The sequence below is a fragment of the Nelusetta ayraudi genome, unplaced genomic scaffold (assembly GCF_046127955.1).
Source record: "Nelusetta ayraudi isolate G7.1 ecotype Tasmania unplaced genomic scaffold, CSIRO-AGI_Nayr_v1 ptg000006l, whole genome shotgun sequence".
Lineage (NCBI taxonomy): Eukaryota > Metazoa > Chordata > Actinopteri > Tetraodontiformes > Monacanthidae > Nelusetta > Nelusetta ayraudi.
Genome location: NW_027466056.1, coordinates 5,484,759 through 5,504,749, shown reverse-complemented (window position 1 = coordinate 5,504,749; position 19,991 = coordinate 5,484,759). Strand labels below are relative to the sequence as shown.

At 48.2% G+C, this 19,991-nt stretch overlaps 1 protein-coding gene across 6 annotated transcripts in view; it reads left to right on the top strand.

Annotated features, from left to right (window-relative positions):
- The window catches only part of atp11a (ATPase phospholipid transporting 11A), a 45,022-nt gene that overhangs the window by 14,042 nt on the left and 10,989 nt on the right, over positions 1 to 19,991 (top strand). Inside the window, exons 13-31 of one of the 6 annotated variants that reach the window (XM_076017106.1) lie at positions 24 to 137; positions 286 to 345; positions 464 to 630; positions 801 to 872; positions 965 to 1,038; positions 1,140 to 1,243; positions 1,725 to 1,906; positions 1,997 to 2,248; positions 2,333 to 2,510; positions 2,614 to 2,716; positions 2,798 to 2,943; positions 3,028 to 3,087; positions 3,191 to 3,318; positions 4,132 to 4,267; positions 5,441 to 5,506; positions 5,592 to 5,695; positions 5,785 to 5,950; positions 6,895 to 6,989; positions 8,115 to 8,251. In XM_076017106.1, the coding sequence (XP_075873221.1) occupies positions 24 to 137; positions 286 to 345; positions 464 to 630; positions 801 to 872; positions 965 to 1,038; positions 1,140 to 1,243; positions 1,725 to 1,906; positions 1,997 to 2,248; positions 2,333 to 2,510; positions 2,614 to 2,716; positions 2,798 to 2,943; positions 3,028 to 3,087; positions 3,191 to 3,318; positions 4,132 to 4,267; positions 5,441 to 5,506; positions 5,592 to 5,695; positions 5,785 to 5,950; positions 6,895 to 6,972 (2,190 nt within the window). In that variant the 3' untranslated portion in view covers positions 6,973 to 6,989; positions 8,115 to 8,251. The other 5 variants (XM_076017097.1, XM_076017116.1, XR_012925778.1 and 2 more) reach the window with 5 other exon arrangements.

Below are 19,991 nucleotides of genomic sequence, written 5' to 3'. Positions count from 1 at the left end.
AGGAGGGTCGTTCTTCCCGGCAGGTGGAGTACGTGTTCACGGACAAGACGGGAACCCTGACGGAGAACAACATGGAGTTCATCGAGTGCTGCGTGGACGGACACGTCTACGTGGCTGACGCCATCTGCAACGGCCAGGTAAAAAAAAATGCGCTCTGTCCCATCAAAATAAGACGCTTTCTTTTCAGCTGCACTTCACCCTCCAGGCCAAATTTCAACATCAAACCCCAGGTGCAACACTTGGGACCTTATTTTTTTTAATGCACTTCCTTTGTATTTCATCCAGGTGATGCCAGGTTCCTCCGGCATGGACATGATCGACACGTCCCCTGGTCCCAAAGCCAGGGTGAGCATGCTTTTATTTTGTAGGGCTTGCCACGTTTTCTCTTGGTGAAGGATTTTTGAATTTTTTTTTGGTTGGAACGTCATTTTGCGCTGTCCCCTCTCTGTCCCCTTCCCCGCAGGAGCACGAGGAGCTGTTCTTCCGCGCCCTGTGCCTGTGCCACACGGTGCAGGTGAAGGAGGAGGAGACAGTGGATGGCATCAAGCACGGCATCCACCAGGGCAAGTCCACCTCCTTCTACATCTCCTCGTCGCCAGACGAGGTGGCGCTGGTGGAGGGCATGAAGAGGTGCAGGACACACACACACACACACACACACACACTGCACACTGCAAACAGGGTTGAATGCTAAAAGCGAACAAAATTCTAATACTACTAATACCGTCACTTTGGCGCCCTGACAGCTCAACTCAACCAGGGTTGTTTTGGTTTCTTTTGTTGTTTTTTTAATGGTGCAGGCTGGGCTTCACCTACTTGAGACTCAAGGACAGTCACATGGAAATCCTGAACAGGGTGGACGAGATCGAAAGGTGACAGACAATTACTATCTGCTTCAGAGCAACCTGATTTGTTTTGCACCTGTGTGTGTTGACGAGCTCACTCCTGCCCTCCTCGGCCGCAGATTCGAGCTGCTGGAGGTGCTGACGTTCGACTCGGTCCGCCGAAGGATGAGTGTGATTGTCCGCTCCGGCACTGGTATTGTGAACCTCTGCCCGTTAAAGTTTGCATGTTTTGTGTGTTTGTCTATCGCACACTCTCAATGCATCTCCTGTCCTTGTGTGCGTTTTCGCGAGCAGGCGAGCTCTACCTCTTCTGCAAGGGCGCCGACTCCTCCATATTTCCGCGGGTCATATCCGGCAAGGTGGACCAGGTCAGAGCGCGTGTTGAGCACAACGCAGTGGTGAGTGACCAATGATACACACACCTCAACACACACAACACAAATACATCTCACCCAAACTATTACAGCTGGTGAGAGTGTGGAAGCCAGTGGACTCGGTTTCTATGGCAACCAGGAAGTCAATCAGTGGAGCTTGGCCCACTTCTGTGTGTTCCTGCACTGGCTCCGCTGTGGCTTCCAAAAAAAGAAGACATTTTCTCATCAGCTGATTGGCAGGTTTTAAGAATTTATTTACCTCGGAAGGAAGACAGACTCTAGATCAGGAAGAAGGAATACGTTTTCTGAGACGTTCCTCTGGGGAAAATGGGAAATAATGGAGGTGGGATGTCACGGGCTGCGCAAGATCGAGGTTTCTAGTTCAGCTCCCCGCCGCCAAAATTAAAGCTACAGTATAATCCAGGTCAGCACGGCAGTTATGCAGATCTGCCATTTCTTCCTCATTCCTTCCTCATTTCTTCTTCTTCACTCTGTCCCCTGGCAGGAGGGCCTGCGGACGCTGTGCGTGGCCTACCGGCCGCTCAGCCCTCCACAGTACCAGGAGGTGTGCAACCTGCTGAACGAAGCCAAGCTGGCGCTGCAGGACCGAGACAAGCGGCTGGCCGAGGCCTACGACCTCATCGAGAAGGACCTCATACTGCTGGGAGCCACGGCGGTGGAGGACAGGTGGAGGAAAAGAAACAGATTCAAAACCACCCTTAAGTCATACCTGAATTTTCTAAAGCTACTTCCGCTTTGCCCCTCCACTCCCTGCAGGCTCCAGGAGAAGGCGGCCGACACCATCGAGTCCCTCCACAAGGCCGGCATGAAGGTGTGGGTGCTGACGGGTGACAAGATGGAGACGGCGGCGGCTACCTGCTACGCCAGCAAGCTCTTCCACCGCAACACGCAGATCTTGGAGCTGACCACCAAGCGCACGGAGGAGCAGAGCCTCCACGACGTGCTGTTCGACCTGAGCAGGACCGTGCTGAGGCAGCACGGCGGCATGACCAGGGACACCTTCTCCAGGTATGTGCTTGGGTCTGTATTCTTCTTGACGTGGCTTCCGGCAGACAGGTGGAATTGACTGCTTTTCTTTTTTGGGGAAACCAGCCTATCGGGCGACTGCACCGACTATGGCCTGATCATCGACGGGGCCACCCTCTCTGCAGTGATGAGGCCGGCGCAGGAGGACTCCAACTCGGGGAACTACAAAGAAATCTTCCTTGAGATCTGCCGCAACTGCAGCGCCGTGCTCTGCTGCCGGATGGCGCCGCTCCAGAAAGCACAGGTGAAAAACTCCCACCTCCTTAGACCAGTGTCAGATTTCATAGACCAGTGTCGGATTTCAGGTCGTCGTTGAACATTCTGCCAATGTCTGTGCCATTTACCAGATCGTGAAGCTGATCAAAGCCTCCAAGGAGCACCCGATCACCTTGGCCGTTGGGGACGGTGCTAACGACGTTAGCATGATCCTGGAGGCGCACGTCGGCATCGGTTAGCCGCCTCGCATCCTTGTCGGAAACCTTTTTGCTCGTCCCATCCCGGGACTAAAGAAGTCCGGTTGTGCCCCTCTAGGTATCATGGGTAAGGAGGGCCGCCAGGCTGTGAGGAACAGCGACTACGCCATCCCCAAGTTCAAGCACCTCAAGAAGATGCTGCTCGTCCATGGACACTATTACTACATACGCATCTCCGAGCTCGTCCAGTACTTCTTCTACAAGGTGGAGCCTCCTTTCAGTGGCGATGGAAGCGGTGCCAACAAAGGCAGCACTGACCCGTACCCCTCTTCTCTCCCCCTCCCGCAGAATGTCTGTTTCATGTTCCCACAGTTCCTGTACCAGTTCTTCTGCGGTTTCTCGCAGCAGGTATGTTGGGCTGGAGCGCAGTACAATGCAACAACAGACATAGTGAATACAATTCGGGGCAAAACGGGCCTGACAATGCTGATGATGTCCTTCTCTCCCTCAGCCGCTATACGACACCGCCTACCTGACGCTGTACAACATCAGCTTCACCTCACTGCCCATCCTGCTCTACAGCCTCATAGAGCAACACATCAACATGGACATCCTGAAGAAGGACCCGTCCCTCTACAGGTTCGTCACAGATATAAAATGATTGAAAGCGTGAGGAACAAAAGAGAGGCCGAATGTTCCTGACCAATACTGCCAGTTTTGCTCGGCGTGAGGGTCACCGTTAGCTGTGTCTCACAGCTCTGCGGCGAGCTACAGATGCTAAGTTGTTTCATTTAAGACTTGCCAAAGCCAGGCAAAGGTGAAGGGGCGACATTTGAAAACATAAAAAATGTTTCAGTGGCATGTTTGTTTGGTATTAAAACAACATACGTTTTTGGACAAAGGTGCCGCTGCAGGTTCACGCCACTATTGTTAGCGGTAGCAAAGCTCACAGTCACTTCCTGTTAATCTTCTTTATCATCTTCTGGTTGACGACAGATTGACTGTAAATATTTTCAGCAGGTGCATGGCAAGAAGAACAAGTGAGATTTTAATCATTGGAGTATTTTAAACAGATTGCTTAGCGATAAGTCACCATGCAAGGTTACCCGCTGATTGTCTGCAACAAAGCAATAGCAGTGGTGCGGTAAGTAAGTTCCAGTCGTAGTGAAGTGCCACTTTAAACATTTCTCCGTCGATTCTACACCGAGCAAGTTCATTCCACAGCCACGTGAAGGTCACGCGCACCGTCGCCTTCAACTCCTTGACCAATGCGGCAAATTTGGACACTGTGGCTAAATCAAATCAGAGTATCCCGTTGCAGAGGCTTCTGGTTCAGGGTCCTCCAGAAATGGCCCTTATACTAATGCGGCGCCATCGATCAGGCCGGCGAAACGCCCGAATCACCTTCTACGACTTGCTTGCATGTGACGCCGCATTTTTTGCATTCCTCAGAGACATCGCGAAGAACTCGCTGCTGCGGTGGCCCATCTTCATCTACTGGACCATCCTGGGCGTCTACGACGCTGTCGTGATGTTTTTCGGCGCCTACTTCCTGTTTGACAACACCTCCTTCACCAGCAACGGACAGGTACTGAAGACTTCTGAAGAACAGCAACTCATAATGTGTAGCACTTCCAACAACAGTTTTTCTCCCAGAATCCTCTTTGATCTCTGTTACAAGGGCTTCTTTCCTGAATTTCTTTTTTGAAGTATTTCTTTGACCGCTGTTGGTTTCTTTTTTTGATTCTCTTCTTGTTTGCCTCCTTCTTTTTCTTCTCCCACTTTTTTTAACATTTGTATTGCATTTTTTTCTACTTCTTCTTCTTTGTGCGTCTCCTTCTTCCTCCCAGCTCATGACAACCAACACGCAGATGGTAAGCCTGCCACCCCCCCCGTCTCCCGTCAGACATCCCAGCGCCGAACCGCCATGTGAACCTGTTCACCTCATGATCCCGTTCACCCCGTTAGCGCTTGCTGCAGTAGACGTGCCCAATGTGGCCTAACGTTCCGCTAGAACCACGCTAACCCCTCACTCCACGTGCATTGTGTGCGTGTGTGTGTGTGTGTGTGTGTTTGCGATACGAGTGTTGTGTTACCGTTGTAGGTACGAGCAGGAGATGATAGACAAATATTATTGTGTTTGTGTTTGTGTGACATTCGAGACGCTCGGCCTTTCAGCTAATCCGATTCTCCCCTCAGTTTTTAACGGAGGCCCGAGTGTCTCGGAGCTGAAAGTTTGCGGTCGCTCTCGGATCAATGGACAGGATTGTTTCTCCAAGGAACTCCTGAGTGCTCCGGCCGAGTCGGATTTGATTCAGTTTTTGCAGAGGTTTTTGCATCCAGTAACAGGAGCTCCTCGACATGTTGACAGAAAGGTTGGCGATGAGCGTTGGAGCAAATTGGATCAGATTTGTTTCAGAATCGACTTTGCACAAACTCTCAGTCCTCAAAGAAGTTTCTAAAGCTTGGTATTAATACCGGAATTAAGACAAAATACATATTTTTCCCACTTCTTCAAGTGAGAAAAAATAAAATCATCCCCAAGTCCAGCCTGCACGTCTCATTCCCACATCCACCTGCTCACCTCCATGTCAGTGATGCTTTCCCAGCATCTCCAGCGCCATCTGATGGATCAACCGATCCCCTTGTGAAACAGGTTCATCTCCACAAAGAGCGAGCGGCCTGACTGCATCCACCTGCGACACTTACATTCATAAAGTTCCATCTCCCATATTGTATTTTTCCCCCCCGTGTTCTGCAGATGTTTGGAAACTGGACATTTGGGACGCTGGTCTTCACTGTGCTGGTCTTTACTGTAACGTTCAAGGTATCAACACACACACACACACACCTCAGAGGTTTGACAAGTGGACGTCCTCCAGCCTCAAGCCTTTACCTCTCCTCTCCAACAGCTGGCGCTAGACACCCACTACTGGACCTGGATCAACCACTTTGTCATCTGGGGCTCGCTCATCTTCTTTGTGGTCTTCTCGCTGCTGTGGGGTGGAATCATCTGGTAAAAGCTTGTCAGGTTCTTTCTGAGAAAAATGAAAAACAAAAAGGATGACGTGAAAAAGGTTGTAACAGACTCTCCTCTGCCACCAGGCCCTTCCTCAACTACCAGCGCATGTACTACGTCTTCATGCAGATGCTGTCCAGCGGCCCGGCGTGGCTCAGCATCGTCCTCCTCATCGCGGCCAGCCTGCTGCCGGACGTGGTGAAGAAGGTCCTGTGTAGGGCGCTGTGGCCCACAACTACCGAGCGCATACAGGTGGGAGAGCAGGAAATGTTGTAATAGAATCAAACAACTGTAAAGGTTTAATTTTTAGCTGGGGAAAAGGCGGTGAACTACGCTGAATATCAATCTTGTTGCGTCTAAATTTGTGTACCATCATTTGCTGATCACGATTGAAAGTAGTTGAGTTTCAGAACCACATTTAAATTCATAGACATTGTCAAAGATTCTGTGACCTTCTCTCTACATATACAAAAAATATTATTTCTGCAGGCAATATATAGGATAGCGCAAACGCAGGTGTTTGTTTTTGCTGCAGCCAAATCATCATGATTGCGATGAACAACTTAACAACAACTTAACATCAACTTAACATCTTAAAGCAATGAACGTCACATCTGGAGTTTTTCATGACTAACGGTGCAAACACACCAAAGCAGTCAAATCAGGGTCAAATCAGGAAGTGTTCTTGAAGACATGCTCATAAGTGTCTTGACTTGTGTCATGGGATTAACGTCCACTGCGGGTCAGCAGATGTACGCCGGCTTCGGTTACCTCCCCGCTCGGCTGAACGTGAGTCCCTGAGACCTTGTGTGTGTGTGTGTGTGTGTGTGTGTGTGTGTGTGTGTGTGTGCAGTGCTCCTTTCTCCACAGAATAAATAATGCTTTTGATTGTTGTTCAAACTCAAAAAATGGAACTTAATAACAAAGAAGATGTTTTCTTTTCCTAAACATGCAGATGCAGCTCCCGCAGGTGCTTTAGTCCAGTATTGCGTATTAACTGAGTCCTTTTGTTGACTTGCAGTGACTTCTGACTTCACTCTAACTGATAATCAGCTTCCTGAGACCTTCGGTTCTCCTCTGTAGGCAGTATCGAGGCCTCCATCACGCCTTAACTCTCTCTACCCTCCCCCACCGTGACCTCCTTCTCCTTCTCCTCCTCCTTCTCCTCCTCCTCCTCCTCCCTCTGCTCCCCTCAGACCAAGCATCGGTGCCTCCCCTCCGAGCCCACCACCATCTTTATGCTGTCTCAGACCTCCAGCAGAATGAGTTTCTAACCCCGGATCTCCTGGAGGTGATCCTCTACCTTCCCCCAAACCGCCTCCTCCACTTCCATCCCTTCCTTTCATCCTTTCACTTCCTGCATGTAGTTGCTTGTTCGAGTCGCATGTTCGAGGTTGATTCTTTTTTGCGTTTACGTGTGATAGGCCGATAATAATTTGCATTTTTGTGTGTGCGTGTGTGTGTGTGTGTCCACAGCGTGTGAGGGACGCTAGACGTTTTGAAAGAGTCATAGTCTACCGCAGTGCCGTGTCTTTGCTAGACGGAATGGCTGTGACAGAAGCCTAAACTGGGCACTGCAGCACGGTAAAACAAACCCTACTGTGTGTGCGTGTGTGCGTGAGTGTTTGAGCGTGTGTTTGCCGGACCGGTGTCGTGGCGGTGACAGGCCTGCAGACTTTGGGGGACTACTTTGCCGTGGTGTGAGGTTTTCAGGGCCTGACTAACACGTGGGCTGCGTACGTGTGTATACGCGTGTGCGTGCATCTGACGGTGAAGTCGATGTCGAACCTTAAAAAAAATATATATATATATATTTTATATTATATATATATATCCAAAGCGCTTCTTTCCTTTTTTTGGGGTGTGAGAGGGGGTTGGTGATTGTTTCCTGCGGAGCTTTGTCGCCCTCTAGTGACAGAATTCCTGCATCGCCGCAGAGCGAGAGGACCTGGTTCAAAAGAGGGGACTGAACGCTGCATGTTGTTCATCAGCCATTTTCATCTGCATGGTGTCATTGTTTCCGGTGTTTGTTTTTTAAAGTTTATTTATTTTTTAAATCTGTTTTTTCTGTTTTTTGCTTTGTTTTTGTCTAAAAATAGGCTGGTTGGAAACATCGTCACACCCGGATAATTCATCTATAAGTAATGTAATAAAATATAAAAGCACTGGCGTGACAGAAACCTTCTGTTTTGTCATCCAGTTCGTTGACCTCAATTGATTTGACTGATATCAGCCAATACCAATACCAATGCCGATACATCAGTGTGTCCTATCCAGTCTAATCAGACTCACAAAGTCGTCCAACTTCATCCGTCCCAATTAAATGGTCCAGACCCGGGATGATAATGTTTCCTCCACGTCCTCGCACCTCCAGGGGGGCCGATACAATTTTCTTAATCCTCTTCTCACCCCGCAGAACGCCGACAAACTCTACAAGGGCCAGCTGTCCGAGTTCACCCCCCTGGCGTCTCTGCACGCCCCGCCCAAGGCCGGTGGCCAGCGGCGAGGCTCCGCCCACCACCACCAACACCACCAACACCACCATCACAGAAGTGGCCCGCACCAACACAGGTCTGAACCGTTCACCAAGAAAACCATGTTCACGCGCTGGCAGCGAGCGCCGGACTACTGCACCTTCACGCCGCTGCTCCGATTCGTCGACGGCTCCGGCCTCTCGGCGCAGGGACACGCCCACAATGGGGCGGGGCCGGAGACATCCGTCTGACCTCACAATTGGACCGACATCCAGACTTTGACGGTTGAGCTGAGCTGAGGTGCGGGCGGAAGGCGCAAAGCATCATGGGAAGTGGCGGGATGGACGGGAGCCCCGCCCACTCCACTCCTGCTGCTATGCTATAAAGTGGCTCAGTTCCTGGGAATCCGTTTGCGCTCCTCGACTTTGGAGAGGTTTCCTTCAGCTCAATCAACTTTTATTTGTGCAGCGCTAAATCACAACCCAAGGTGTCTCAAAGCGCTTCGCACAGTTAGGGAAAAACCAACTGGGCCCCCAGAGCGAGCATGGTGCGACAGTGGCCAGGAAAAACTGCCCTGTGGGAAGAAACCTCCAGCAGATCCAGACTCTAGAGGGCGCTCATCTGCTTATGACCAATTGGGATGAAAAGGAAATACAAAAAACCTAGACAACATTCCTTGGCGGTCAGCCGATGTGATTCCGCTGCTTTTAACTCTTGACGATGATGATGACTTTGACCTCTCTGCCCCTTTGACCTCCCGACCCCTTGTTGCCGCCACCCCCCCTCACGCTCTCTCTGTCTCTGTCCGTCTGCCTCTTTTCAGGTGCAACTGCTGTTGCCTGAGCGCTCACGCGTTTTCTCGAAACGCCCCCTCGGACGCCATGTCCCGCTGCGCCGTAAGAAAGTAGAGCAGCTGAACGTGTTGGTTTTGTTCGCGGCCCCAAGCTCGGCCTCCTCGTTCCTCGTTAACCACCTGGCCATCTTAAAGGAACGGAGGAACCGGCTTGGGCCTGCGGGAGCCGTAGCTAGTGTGTGTTTGTGATGATAGCTAGCCATCACGGTAGCTCTTGTGGTCGTTTTTCTCTTTAAAAGCACTTTAGACCTTTGATTAGCGGTAGAATCTGTACCCAGAAGTGCTAAAGTGCTGCCCTGGCTGTTGCTTAATGCCTTAACGTTACTTGGAAGCGCTGGAAAAAAAAAAACGCATTACCACACATTTACCAAAGAGTGTGAAAGACTTGAAGTATTTGCTTAGATGTGCTACACTGTAAACGACTCAGTCCACGATGCCTTAAATAAAGGCAGGTGTCAGCAGTCAGCAATAATAATAATAATAATAATAATAATAACAATAATATTGATAATAATAATTTATCTAAATAATAATAGAACAGGGGCTCGGGTGCTAATTTGTTCATAATAAAAAAAAAGACAAAACAAATTATCCTAAAAGAGATTTTTCGTTTTTTGAACGCATGCTGGCACGTTGCAAAAGCCAATATAGCCTCACCAGTTGCCGGCCGCCCGCCACACTGGACTTGGCGACAGGGAGCCTCGCTGGTTGATGTTCTGTGTCATGTGACCAAGCATCAGTCTGAACTGTCGCACCTTTTGCCTTTTCTTCCTCTGCTTGCTGACAAAGTGACGCTGACGTGGAAGCTTGTCTACCTCTGTGAGAGCCATCTTCATCATCGTCATCGACGTCACCATCCATCCATCCATCCATCCCTCCATCCATCTATCCATCATCCCATCTGGTTAGAAGAGATATATAGTGCCGGTGAACCAAAGCCTCTCTGCTGCTAGACGTAGAGCCAGCTGCTTGACATTAGGTGCCTTGTGCGAGCTAGTTGTAGCGCCGTCCGTGTCTCTCCGCTGTCGAAATGATCGCATTCTGGACACGGATGTGTGGAAAACAGAGGTGAATGTATTGCAACAAAAAGAGACCCAAAAGGTCAAAGATTGTATTGTCTGATATTCGGAACGAATGACACTGGAACTCGAACAAGTGATTTACTTCTTGCACCGGAAACAATAATTTAATGTTTTGTTTTGTTTTTGAATTGCGTTAATAATGATTGAAATGTTTTGTACAAGTCCAGAATGTCTCTGTGATGTTTGTTTTTACAAAGAATTTTTATACAATGTGTCACTTGAAACATTTCTCTTCCACATCACTTCGGAAACACCCAAAGAGCTGGAAGAAACTCAAGCTGTTACAGACCAATGTCTTTTTGCAAATGTTTTCAGTTTTTGGTTCCTTCATTTCGCTGCTTCTCCTCCTGGTTTGGTCTAACCCTAACCCTCCTGTTTTTCCCTGCTTTAATTTGTATGTTCAAATGACAACCGCATGATACACAGGAGAAGCTATGCAGGGTTTGAGGAAAGTTTGAACGACAGGAAATCGGAATCTTGTCTCGACTCCTCGAACGTCAACCAAGCTGAGAGCCTTTGGCCACCAACGTTTCTCTTTTCACAGTGTGCAAATGTCTAGCGTTCATGTCTCAGTACCTACAGTATCTACCCATCGCCGTGCACTGATGCAGTATAAACATATATATATACATATATATATATATATATATACATATACATATATGTATATATATATATACATATACATATATGTATATATATATATACATATACATATATGTATATATATATATACATATACATATATGTATATATATATATATATATATATATATATATATATATATATATATATATATATATATATTTATTTATTTATGTATATGATATAAATACAACTGTAGTTATGTTTATTGATGTACAGTTTTGGGGGTCTTTTATATACAGTTTTTAAACAGAGTCATATCAAGGTTTGGATTATGATTTGGGGCGGGGGGATTTTTGTGTAGGGATCAAACTGCTGTACATGTGCTTGGGAATAAACGCCAGAAAATTAAAACATCTTGAAAATAATGTGTCGGGAGGTACATTGTGTGTACCATGTCAGCGGTTTGTTTCCATTCCTGTAATTCAAGTGTCGGCCACAAGAGTGCAGCAGAGATCACGATGGGTTTTCGCCACTTCGATTCTTTTTTTTTTTTGTTGGATGAATCCAGAGCCTCGAGAATGTGAGGTTATCTTAATCTCATAAAACGCAAACGGAAGTTTGTTGTATATGCAGGTTTTCATTGCTACTAATCATATGTCAAACCTCTAGCTTCCCTTATCTGGCAGTTTTTTTGCTTTAGAGGTTCTTGTGGCTTCAGGGTTGGAGTGTGCACCATGTGAGGATGTCGAGCGAGATTTGGACGACCCCTCCCCTACCTCCACACGCGCGCATCCTGTATTTTTATTTTAAATTTTTTTGATCAATTGGATTCTTTTCACCCTTTTCACTTCTCATCTGCGTTGATCGGCGCCCCCTCTCCTCCACAGCTGGCACAGACTCCCAGACCTTCAAGTGAATCTGACAAGGATGCAAGGGGGGTAAAAAAAAAAAAATCTAGGCCAAGACCGTCAGAGGGGATATCTGTGGAGAGAAGATGTAATTTTCCTTAAAAACAAAAAAAAACCCATTTGATATCTAAATAGCAACGGTTCGCTGGATGGTTTTTAAATGGAGAGAATGAATCACAGATTTTAACTAGTCTGCTCAGACTATATATTTCTGGTGTACAACTCCACAGCCTCCCTTCATGGAGGCAGGTGCTGAAAAGCGGCCAAGAACGGTGAAAATCTTTATCGCAAACGTTGAGCAGGCAGGGGGAGAAACGTCTGGGACTAAAGAAAGGAGCAGATATCGCTTGCTTTTTTTGTTGTTGTTTTTGTTTAGGAGTTTTCTGTCTGGCGCCACGATGATTCAGCAGTAATCCTGTTAGCTTCGCGCACACATGAATCCATGTTGTCGGGTGAGGCGAGGGTTAAGAGCCAGGTAAGTTATTCTCAGGTCGACAGAAGGCCGATGCAGTTGGAGCCGAGAAGGAAGCACTTTGGACACAGAAGAAACCCCGGGTTCCAAATTGATTTTTCAGACATGTTTTTTTTTTAGCTGTCTTTTTCTAGCCCGTTGGCAGGCTGATACCTTTAGCTTAAACAAAAACAACTGCTTTGAACATTTGGAACTTGTGCCTTTTCAAATAAATCTTGTACCCACCAACTGGATGAACAGCATGGCGGGTGGTACTGTGTCTCTCCCAAGGTTCCTCATGTTTTGGTGGAGGGTTTTGGGAAACACTCCTTTGTCTTTTAAACCAGAGCCTTCCTTAATTTTAGTCTTGAAGTCCTTACGTTTGCTTCTTCTCTCCAAGATGGAAGGAGCACACAAGTTGAAAGTCGTTCCACAGGGCTCAGCACTCGGCCCGGTCCCTGGCATACCAGCGTAATGTTTTCTAGGTGTATTTGCTCTTGTTTCTTCCTGCCTCTTTGCTTTACTGCAACTATTAGCCACTTTTTTTTTAAGTTAAAGTGCCAAAGGCAAAGCCATATGTGGTGCCCTTGGAAAACATTTGTACGTGGAAAACAGCGTTCTGGTATAAGCAAAGGTGCTCCACAGGATTCAACTCTTGGTCCATTCCCATCATCCTCAGGGAGCCCAAGAAGGCCCAAGAAACCACCGAGCTAAAAGGATTGTCTGCGATGTCTGTTGTCTTTGGCAGTTGAGGCCTTGATCGTCATCATGGTAGGTCTGGTGTGATGAATTAAGATGTAAAACATACCTCACTGGAGACAAAGTATTTATGCTTTGTCCCTCCTTTTAGGCAAATAACTGCGGGAAATCTCAGGATTTTTTATGTTGATAAATAATGATTTAAGTTAAGTCTTTTATAGTTGTTAGACCCCCTGGTAATTCCAAACAATCAGCTCTCAGCTAACCTACTCTTACCTGGAGCTGGTGTGTATGTGTGTAAGTCTGACACTCAAACTAGCCTTAAATCATTAGTGTCACACACACGCGTGCGCACACACACCCACTCACAACGTCTGGCTGTTGTCAGCGTGTCTCTATTCACGGCGTTAAATGCCAGGGGGCGACGGAGGCATCCACACGTGAAATCTACGAATTAGCTGTGAAATTGCAGCTATTTGCCACCAATTGTTTATGACTCGCTACACAATGTGGTGTGTGGGTGTGTGTGTGTGTGTGTGTGTATGTGTGTTTGTGCGAGTGTGTTAGAGGGTATTTTAAGGCCTATCAATTGCCCCTCCAAAAGTGCCTTCACTATCGGTGAGATTTTTTTTTATGATTAATCATGATTAAACAGCAGTGTGCGGCACAAATGTAATTTTTTTCCCTTTGGGCCGAGAGGATTTCAAAATGTTTCTTTTTTTCATATCCTTCCATTACAAGGTCTCCTAACGGGGGAAATTGTGCAGAAACCTTTGCCCGACGGGCGCTCCCTGTCTCGTCGCATCTTTGTCACGCTCATCAATGCGTTGGATGCACAATGGGATCGGCCCCAAAGCAGCAGCATTCCGAGCGGCTCTCCAGTTCAGGCTGGTGCTGATGGGGATCGTATAGGTGTCACTAACGGCACGCTAGCAAGCACACACTTTCCTTCAAGGCCACAGCAGAATCATTTTCAGCGCCTTATTGTTGCGCTGCCTCACACTCTGAGGGGGACGTTGGGAAAGTGCAATTAATATATGAACTACAAATACGCATTTTTGAAAACGTACTTCTGGAGAAAAACTGATGGTGATATGAGTGAATTAAAGATGGAAATGATGTCAACAGACATGGCAGGGCAAGAAAATGTATTTTTAAATGAGTTTTCAAAATTCCTCAAAATTTGAGGTCATTTAAATTTAAAGAAGGTGTTTGAAGGACGGTTCGAAATTCAAACAACCATCCACACTCTTGCCCACAATGTTGTGAAAGTGGCGAGTGATTGATTTGATTTGATATGTGAAAAAAATCTGTTGAGTACGTTGGCGCAGCAAATCAGTACTCAGCGCCTTTCACCTGCACGCTGATCAACACCTCCTCGACCCCGCAAACATCGCAAGGTCACTTCCTGTCACTTCTCTGCGTCACAACCAGCCGCCACATCTTCCTTCACGCTCTGCGACGGGCCAAATCCCGTTAGCGTGTTTGTGGCCTGCGGCCCGGCGCTGTGACGTCTCGCATCTGTGAAAAACTCATCCGCTGGCGGCGGGCTATGGCGGCCTACTCCTCCACATCCTCCTCCTCCTCCTCTTCCTCGACCCGCCTCCGCCTCTGACTCACCACTTCTGCCGGCATGCCGCATGATATAACGCGTGCGCTTAATCATGTCGTCTAATTAAACTAAAAACTCGAAGTGACGCAACGTGTCGCACGAAAAATGCAACATCGGGGACAAACTTCGAAACCCATAACCAAGACCACACAGCAGGAGGGGGAGGTGGCTTATTAGTGAGAGTGGCTTATTCCCCTTGGATGTATTTCCCAAACTCCCAAGTAGGCCGAACTTCTATAGCACCACCTGGGTACTACTAGTACTGGGTACGCCTGTTTGTTTCTGTGTGCCTTTTTTTCCTGCTGCGTTTTCATGCCCCCCCCCCCCACACACACACACACCCCTCAAAAAGCCGGCTCAACCTCTCTCTCTTCCCTCCACCACATGCGTCCACCAATCAGAATGATTGATTTTATGGCCGTCTTATCGAGGGGAGCAGCCACTGTCTGTAAATGTTGCCTGTCTTCTGTGAGTGCCATCTATTAGCGTGTGTGTGTGTGCGCGTGTGTGCCATCAAACGCGCACAAACACACAAATCGAGCTTGAAGCATTTCAAAGTCACAGTGAAAGAGTCGAGGTTTGGTCCCAACAGTCAAGACTTTGGAATTTTATATTACAAGTATTATTAGTCTGCAGGCTGATCAATATCAATATCCCTGATCAGGGCGAAGTGAGACATCGGGCATTGAGACGTCGACGATGGACTGCTCCCAATGTTTCAGCGTATCTCGTCTTTCTTTTTTGCAAGACAAGTACCAACAGCTCCAAACCTCTGCGTCCCACATGTTTACCGATCCCAGCTGCCTCGCCGTCGCATCGATCGACCCAAGTGTATCAGCTCTGCCGCTATCTCCACCTTTTGGTTTCTGCCAGCGCTCTCCTGTCTCCGACCTTGGTCGCCTCCGAGAGTTGCTTGTCTCGAGGCGGAAGGCTGCAGACAATGAGGCAGTGCCGTCGGCCCGGCTCTCTCTCTCTCTCTCTCTCCCAGAGGCGCTGGAGTTTTCAAGGATTTTGCGGATGAGTGCGGCAGCGACGGCTGCGACAAAGTCTGAGCTGAAACTTGGGGCATCACCGCGTTCCACTTTTCTTCAAGCGAACCCCCCACGGGGTTGCAAAGACTTCGTAGCTTAGCTAAACTTCTTCAGAATTTCCTTGCCCCTAGGTCGCGTGGGACTAGAACACACAAGGAGGAAGTTTCCTCGGAGTGCAAGTCGGACAAGTTTCAGCACCGCCGACTCGCAATCCAGCCATTCAGTCACTTTGCGTGCACAAACTACCTTAGAGCTCAGAGTTCCCGGGTCTCAATGAACTGGTTGCAGTGGTACCACAGCGACCAACAGCACAGCAGGAGAGGTCATACTGGGAGCTATGCCCATAAATTGATCCGTCTTCCTGTCCCCACACGGGTTCGACCTCCTGAACGTACTTGCGTGGCGGCAGTTGGACTTACAGGTCAAAGGGCACCTGCCCACCTGTTTGCCAAAACCTGAAGTCGCACCGTTAGCAGAGCATCTGCCCAGGTTCTCACCTGTCGGACCCTTCCAGCGCTCTCCGCCTCCGTCGTTCAAGAGCCAATTACGGGTAAACCAATCCTGACAGGCCGGCGGAGGCGGGGATCGAGTTCTGTCTCTTGGGGATCTCTGTGCGCGCACGTGTGTGTGTGTGTGTGTGTGATCAAGCGGCGACGCGGCTAAGCTCCGACTTCAAGCAGCTCAGGTGGACTGGAAGTGGATAAAAGTGTGGGAACAGGGAGGATACACCCCGATCCTTTGACTGCCCGTGCCACAAGGCCAGAGTCAAAGTCAACAAAAAAAGGAAAACCAAACATATTAAGGTAATGAAAAAAAAAAGCCTCCACTTGACATCTTTTGACTGAAAAGCTGTGAAAGCAGCTGGTTTCCTGCGATGATTGAAAGGTTGACTAACTTTCACGCTAACACAATATTACGATGCGTCGCTGCGCAAGGCACACCACCAAGGACGTGCCAGGGCACCCACTCCTTTGTGACCAAATAACTAATAAATAAATAAAAAAACTTCTTCAAGTGCGAAACTCGCAGCTCAGTGCGACTGGCCAGACACGGCAGTTTATTCAAAACGTTTTTATAGGAATAAGAGGGAGCACGATTCAAAGCTTAGTTAACAGAGTTTTCATACAGAATCTGCAAAAGTCAAACGCACTCTCTTTACTCTATTCTTGCGTGTGTAATTTTTTGACCTTCTCTTTCAACAGGTTCCGCCACACTCAGTCTCTATTGTATCCTAGCTGCAGGGCAAAGAACTGGGTGCCTCATCTTCTTATTGTCTTGGTAGGAAGTTTTTTTCAAAAAAGAAAGAAAGAAAGAGAAAAAAACGTTTCTTTGATATTTGGGGCTGTAGGCTAGCAGCAGCCCAATAGAAGGTGCAGGTTTGGTTTGGAAGCCCTGTCGTTTCCCGAATGGCTCCTTGAAAAAGTTGCAGAAAGGTGGCCTGTTACCGTAAGCGGTGCAGTTTCTCTTTACTCTAAAGGCTTTTTTGCTTTCTTTCATCGGGCCACTCTTTCCCCCTCTTGCCCCATCTCTCTCTCTCCCTCTCTCGTCCTCCTTCAGTGACAGAAAACAGGCCCCCTGCTGTGCGTCTCCCATTACAGCCGCCATCCTGATTCCCTCCATTTTTCTCTGCATCCTTTTTTGTTCCCTCTTCTTTTTCTTCTTCTTCTTCTTCTCCTCCCGCTCACAGCCATGCAGCCGCTCAGCCCTGAAAGCTAAAGGGCCTCTCCAGACAGCGGCTTGAAGAGATGGTCGAGCGACAATCACTTGCGCGGAGTGGACGGGATGAGTTGGGGCCGAGGTCGACCACGACAATGGCCTTAGATGATGATGATGATGATGATGAGGGTGGTGGTGGCGGCCTTCAGGAAGGAAATGGGCCATTTCATGCTGGTGTTTACCTTGGAAAATGGGCCAGTTCCATGATGTCGGAAGGATGATGATGTGCACTTTACTTTCAGTTGGTTGGGTGAATATACAGGAAAAAATGCATCCCGTTATGTGTATCAATAAGCTGTATTGGTATCAGTATCTGTGTCGCAATCGGTATCAGTATCGTGATACTATATTGTGATATAAAAATTGCGATACTCATGCCAATGGATGAATCTCCCTGAATTGAATCCGTACGCTCAGACTTCCAGTTGCACTTCTTTTTGATTTTGATTTGGGTTTGCCAGCCCCTCCCGGCTGTTGAGTTCCGATTAGGAGGCTCCCACTTTTACCACCAAATAAAATCAACACTTGGCCGGGACCAGCTCCTCATTTCATGACAGACCACATTCCTGATGATACCTGAACCACTTTCCTGCTCGCCTTGCACAACCTCATCAAACTCGGCGATGCTTTATGAACCTCCCCAAATCAAAGTGCGCACACTGCCGCTTGTACTGGCGCCGAAAAACTGACTCCTGGCAAAAGGGGAAAGTGCTTCCTGCTTCCTGAGATAGCCTGGCCTGGTCTCAGGTCTTCAGTGGCATTGCACACCCATCCGAACAAGAGCCGGAAGAAAACATTTGGAAGCGGTAGACCGATTGACGGACCAGTGAAGTGGTTCCTCCACAATGAAACCTGCTGAAAGGAGCTTTAAAGACTGAGGAATCAAATCTCTGGAAATTGGTGAATGCCTTGTGAGGTTGGGAAATCTTGTTGGGCATCTGGTAGCACTAGGTGGAACTTTGGATCACACTTTCTGGTGACTGAAATCAATACCAAAGCACCACTTTGCCTCCATTTCTCAGTTTCCAGTCACACTTCCTGTTATGTTTTTATCCCCATAAACCTGTTTTTCTGCATGCAGGTGTGCAGAAAGAAGAAGCCCTGATCTCAAATCGTTGAAGACTCTCCTCATCTTTCAGCTCCGTGCCGACGGAAGGGCCAAGCCAGACGGGTCTTGTGCGGAGTTGGAGAGTTCCAGCAGCGATTTGGGCCAGCATGACGACCTCTGTAATGTGTCCCTACGGAGAAGGGGAGCGAGGGATGGTGGGGGGAGGGAAGGAGGGAGGGAGTTTGGCGAGGGAGGAAAGTGAAGTAGGGGAGGGAGGGAGGGAGGAAGCTCTTTCCTCACGCGACCTCCAGGGGTCCTATTGTGGGCTGCCCTGCGGGGGCTTTTAGTCCTCGGTTGCAGCTCATCGGCCGTCCGACCAAGTGGCCGCCTGGTGGATGTGGGGAGCGATTGATGCAGTAAAGTGCCTTGGCAGAGGAAGGCTTTTTTTTATTTTTTTGGAGGTAGGGAGGGAGGGAGGGAGGGAGAGAGAGAGGGAGAGCTTTGTGTTCTCCCAGAGGTCAGTCGATCAACCCCTTTCCTCGCGCCTTTTTTCTCTTTCCTTTTCACTGCCTTCATAACTCGCCCCGTCAGGCCCATTGATCTATTTTTCAGACCACTCGCTGCTGCGTGTTTATTCCCGTTCGATATGGGCTCTTTTTAATATCACCTGCCAGTTGGGCCTCTCATTAGGAAAATACAACTGGACTCCTTTTATATCACAACCAAAAAAAAAAAAAAAAGTGACCGGACTGTGAGGAGTTTTTTTTCTGTTTTTTTCTTTCTTTTTTTTTTCAATCTCATGTCCAAAACAAAAGATAAAGAGGGCAGATTTACAATCTGAGATAATGAGAATTTTGAGGCTGAAGTTGAGCAAAGCAATTCATAACTAATGACTGTGTACACAGGGGAGCTGTGCTTACGTGCATGTAATGTACATTATTGTTTGTTTGTGTGTGTGTGTGTGTGCGTGTCAGAGTGCACGCCTGATTAGATGATTATTTCTCGACAAGATAAGTGGCTGAAACGGAGACCCTGTGGACTCTTGTTCAGGTAATGCGCACACACAAGCACAAGCACAAGCACACACACACACACACACACACACACCAGATTGCATTACCTGCCTCTTTTCATTGAGACATAATGAGATCACGGAAACCCAAAACGGATGGATGATGGAAGGAAGACAAAAAGGGAAGATGAAGCAGAACGTTTTTAAACGATGTTGGCAAAAACTAAATAAGTACATGAAGAACATTTTTATCTCGAACTGTTAAGCCAAACCAGAATTTTGGTACATTTAAAAGACACATTTTTCAGATTGATTTGGGAGTGTTTAGCGCTGCGCTATTAACATCGCCTCAAAATACAGCGCAGAGAGTGTGAGGGGCTGGTGAACAGGCATAAGAGAAAGAGACGGAGACGAACGGAGGGGGAAATCTGGCTGCCCGTCGGCTCCCTTTGTCAATTTGTAGTGCGGTGGAGGCACAGCAGGTGGCTCGGGTTGCGGCAGTGAGCCAGGTAACAGTAGCTCTAACATGGCACGCCCACGCAACAGGTATAAGCATTACGCCTGTAGCGTCAACTTTCTTGTTTAGACGGCTCGCACAAGTGAAATAAGCGACGGAACGGTGTGGCCGACGACTTCTCACTCACGTTTTCAACCTTTGACCCCCGACACTTAGCACTGGCCTCCCAGTCCAGGTGTCGGATGTCTTACGCTCGTTGAGACCGAGTGGCCGGATGGTGTGGTTTCAAGATAGTCGCAGCTTCCGCATCTCGCTAGATGGGTAGTTCAGCGTCGTCAGCATAGAGTGGAAGATCCCGTTG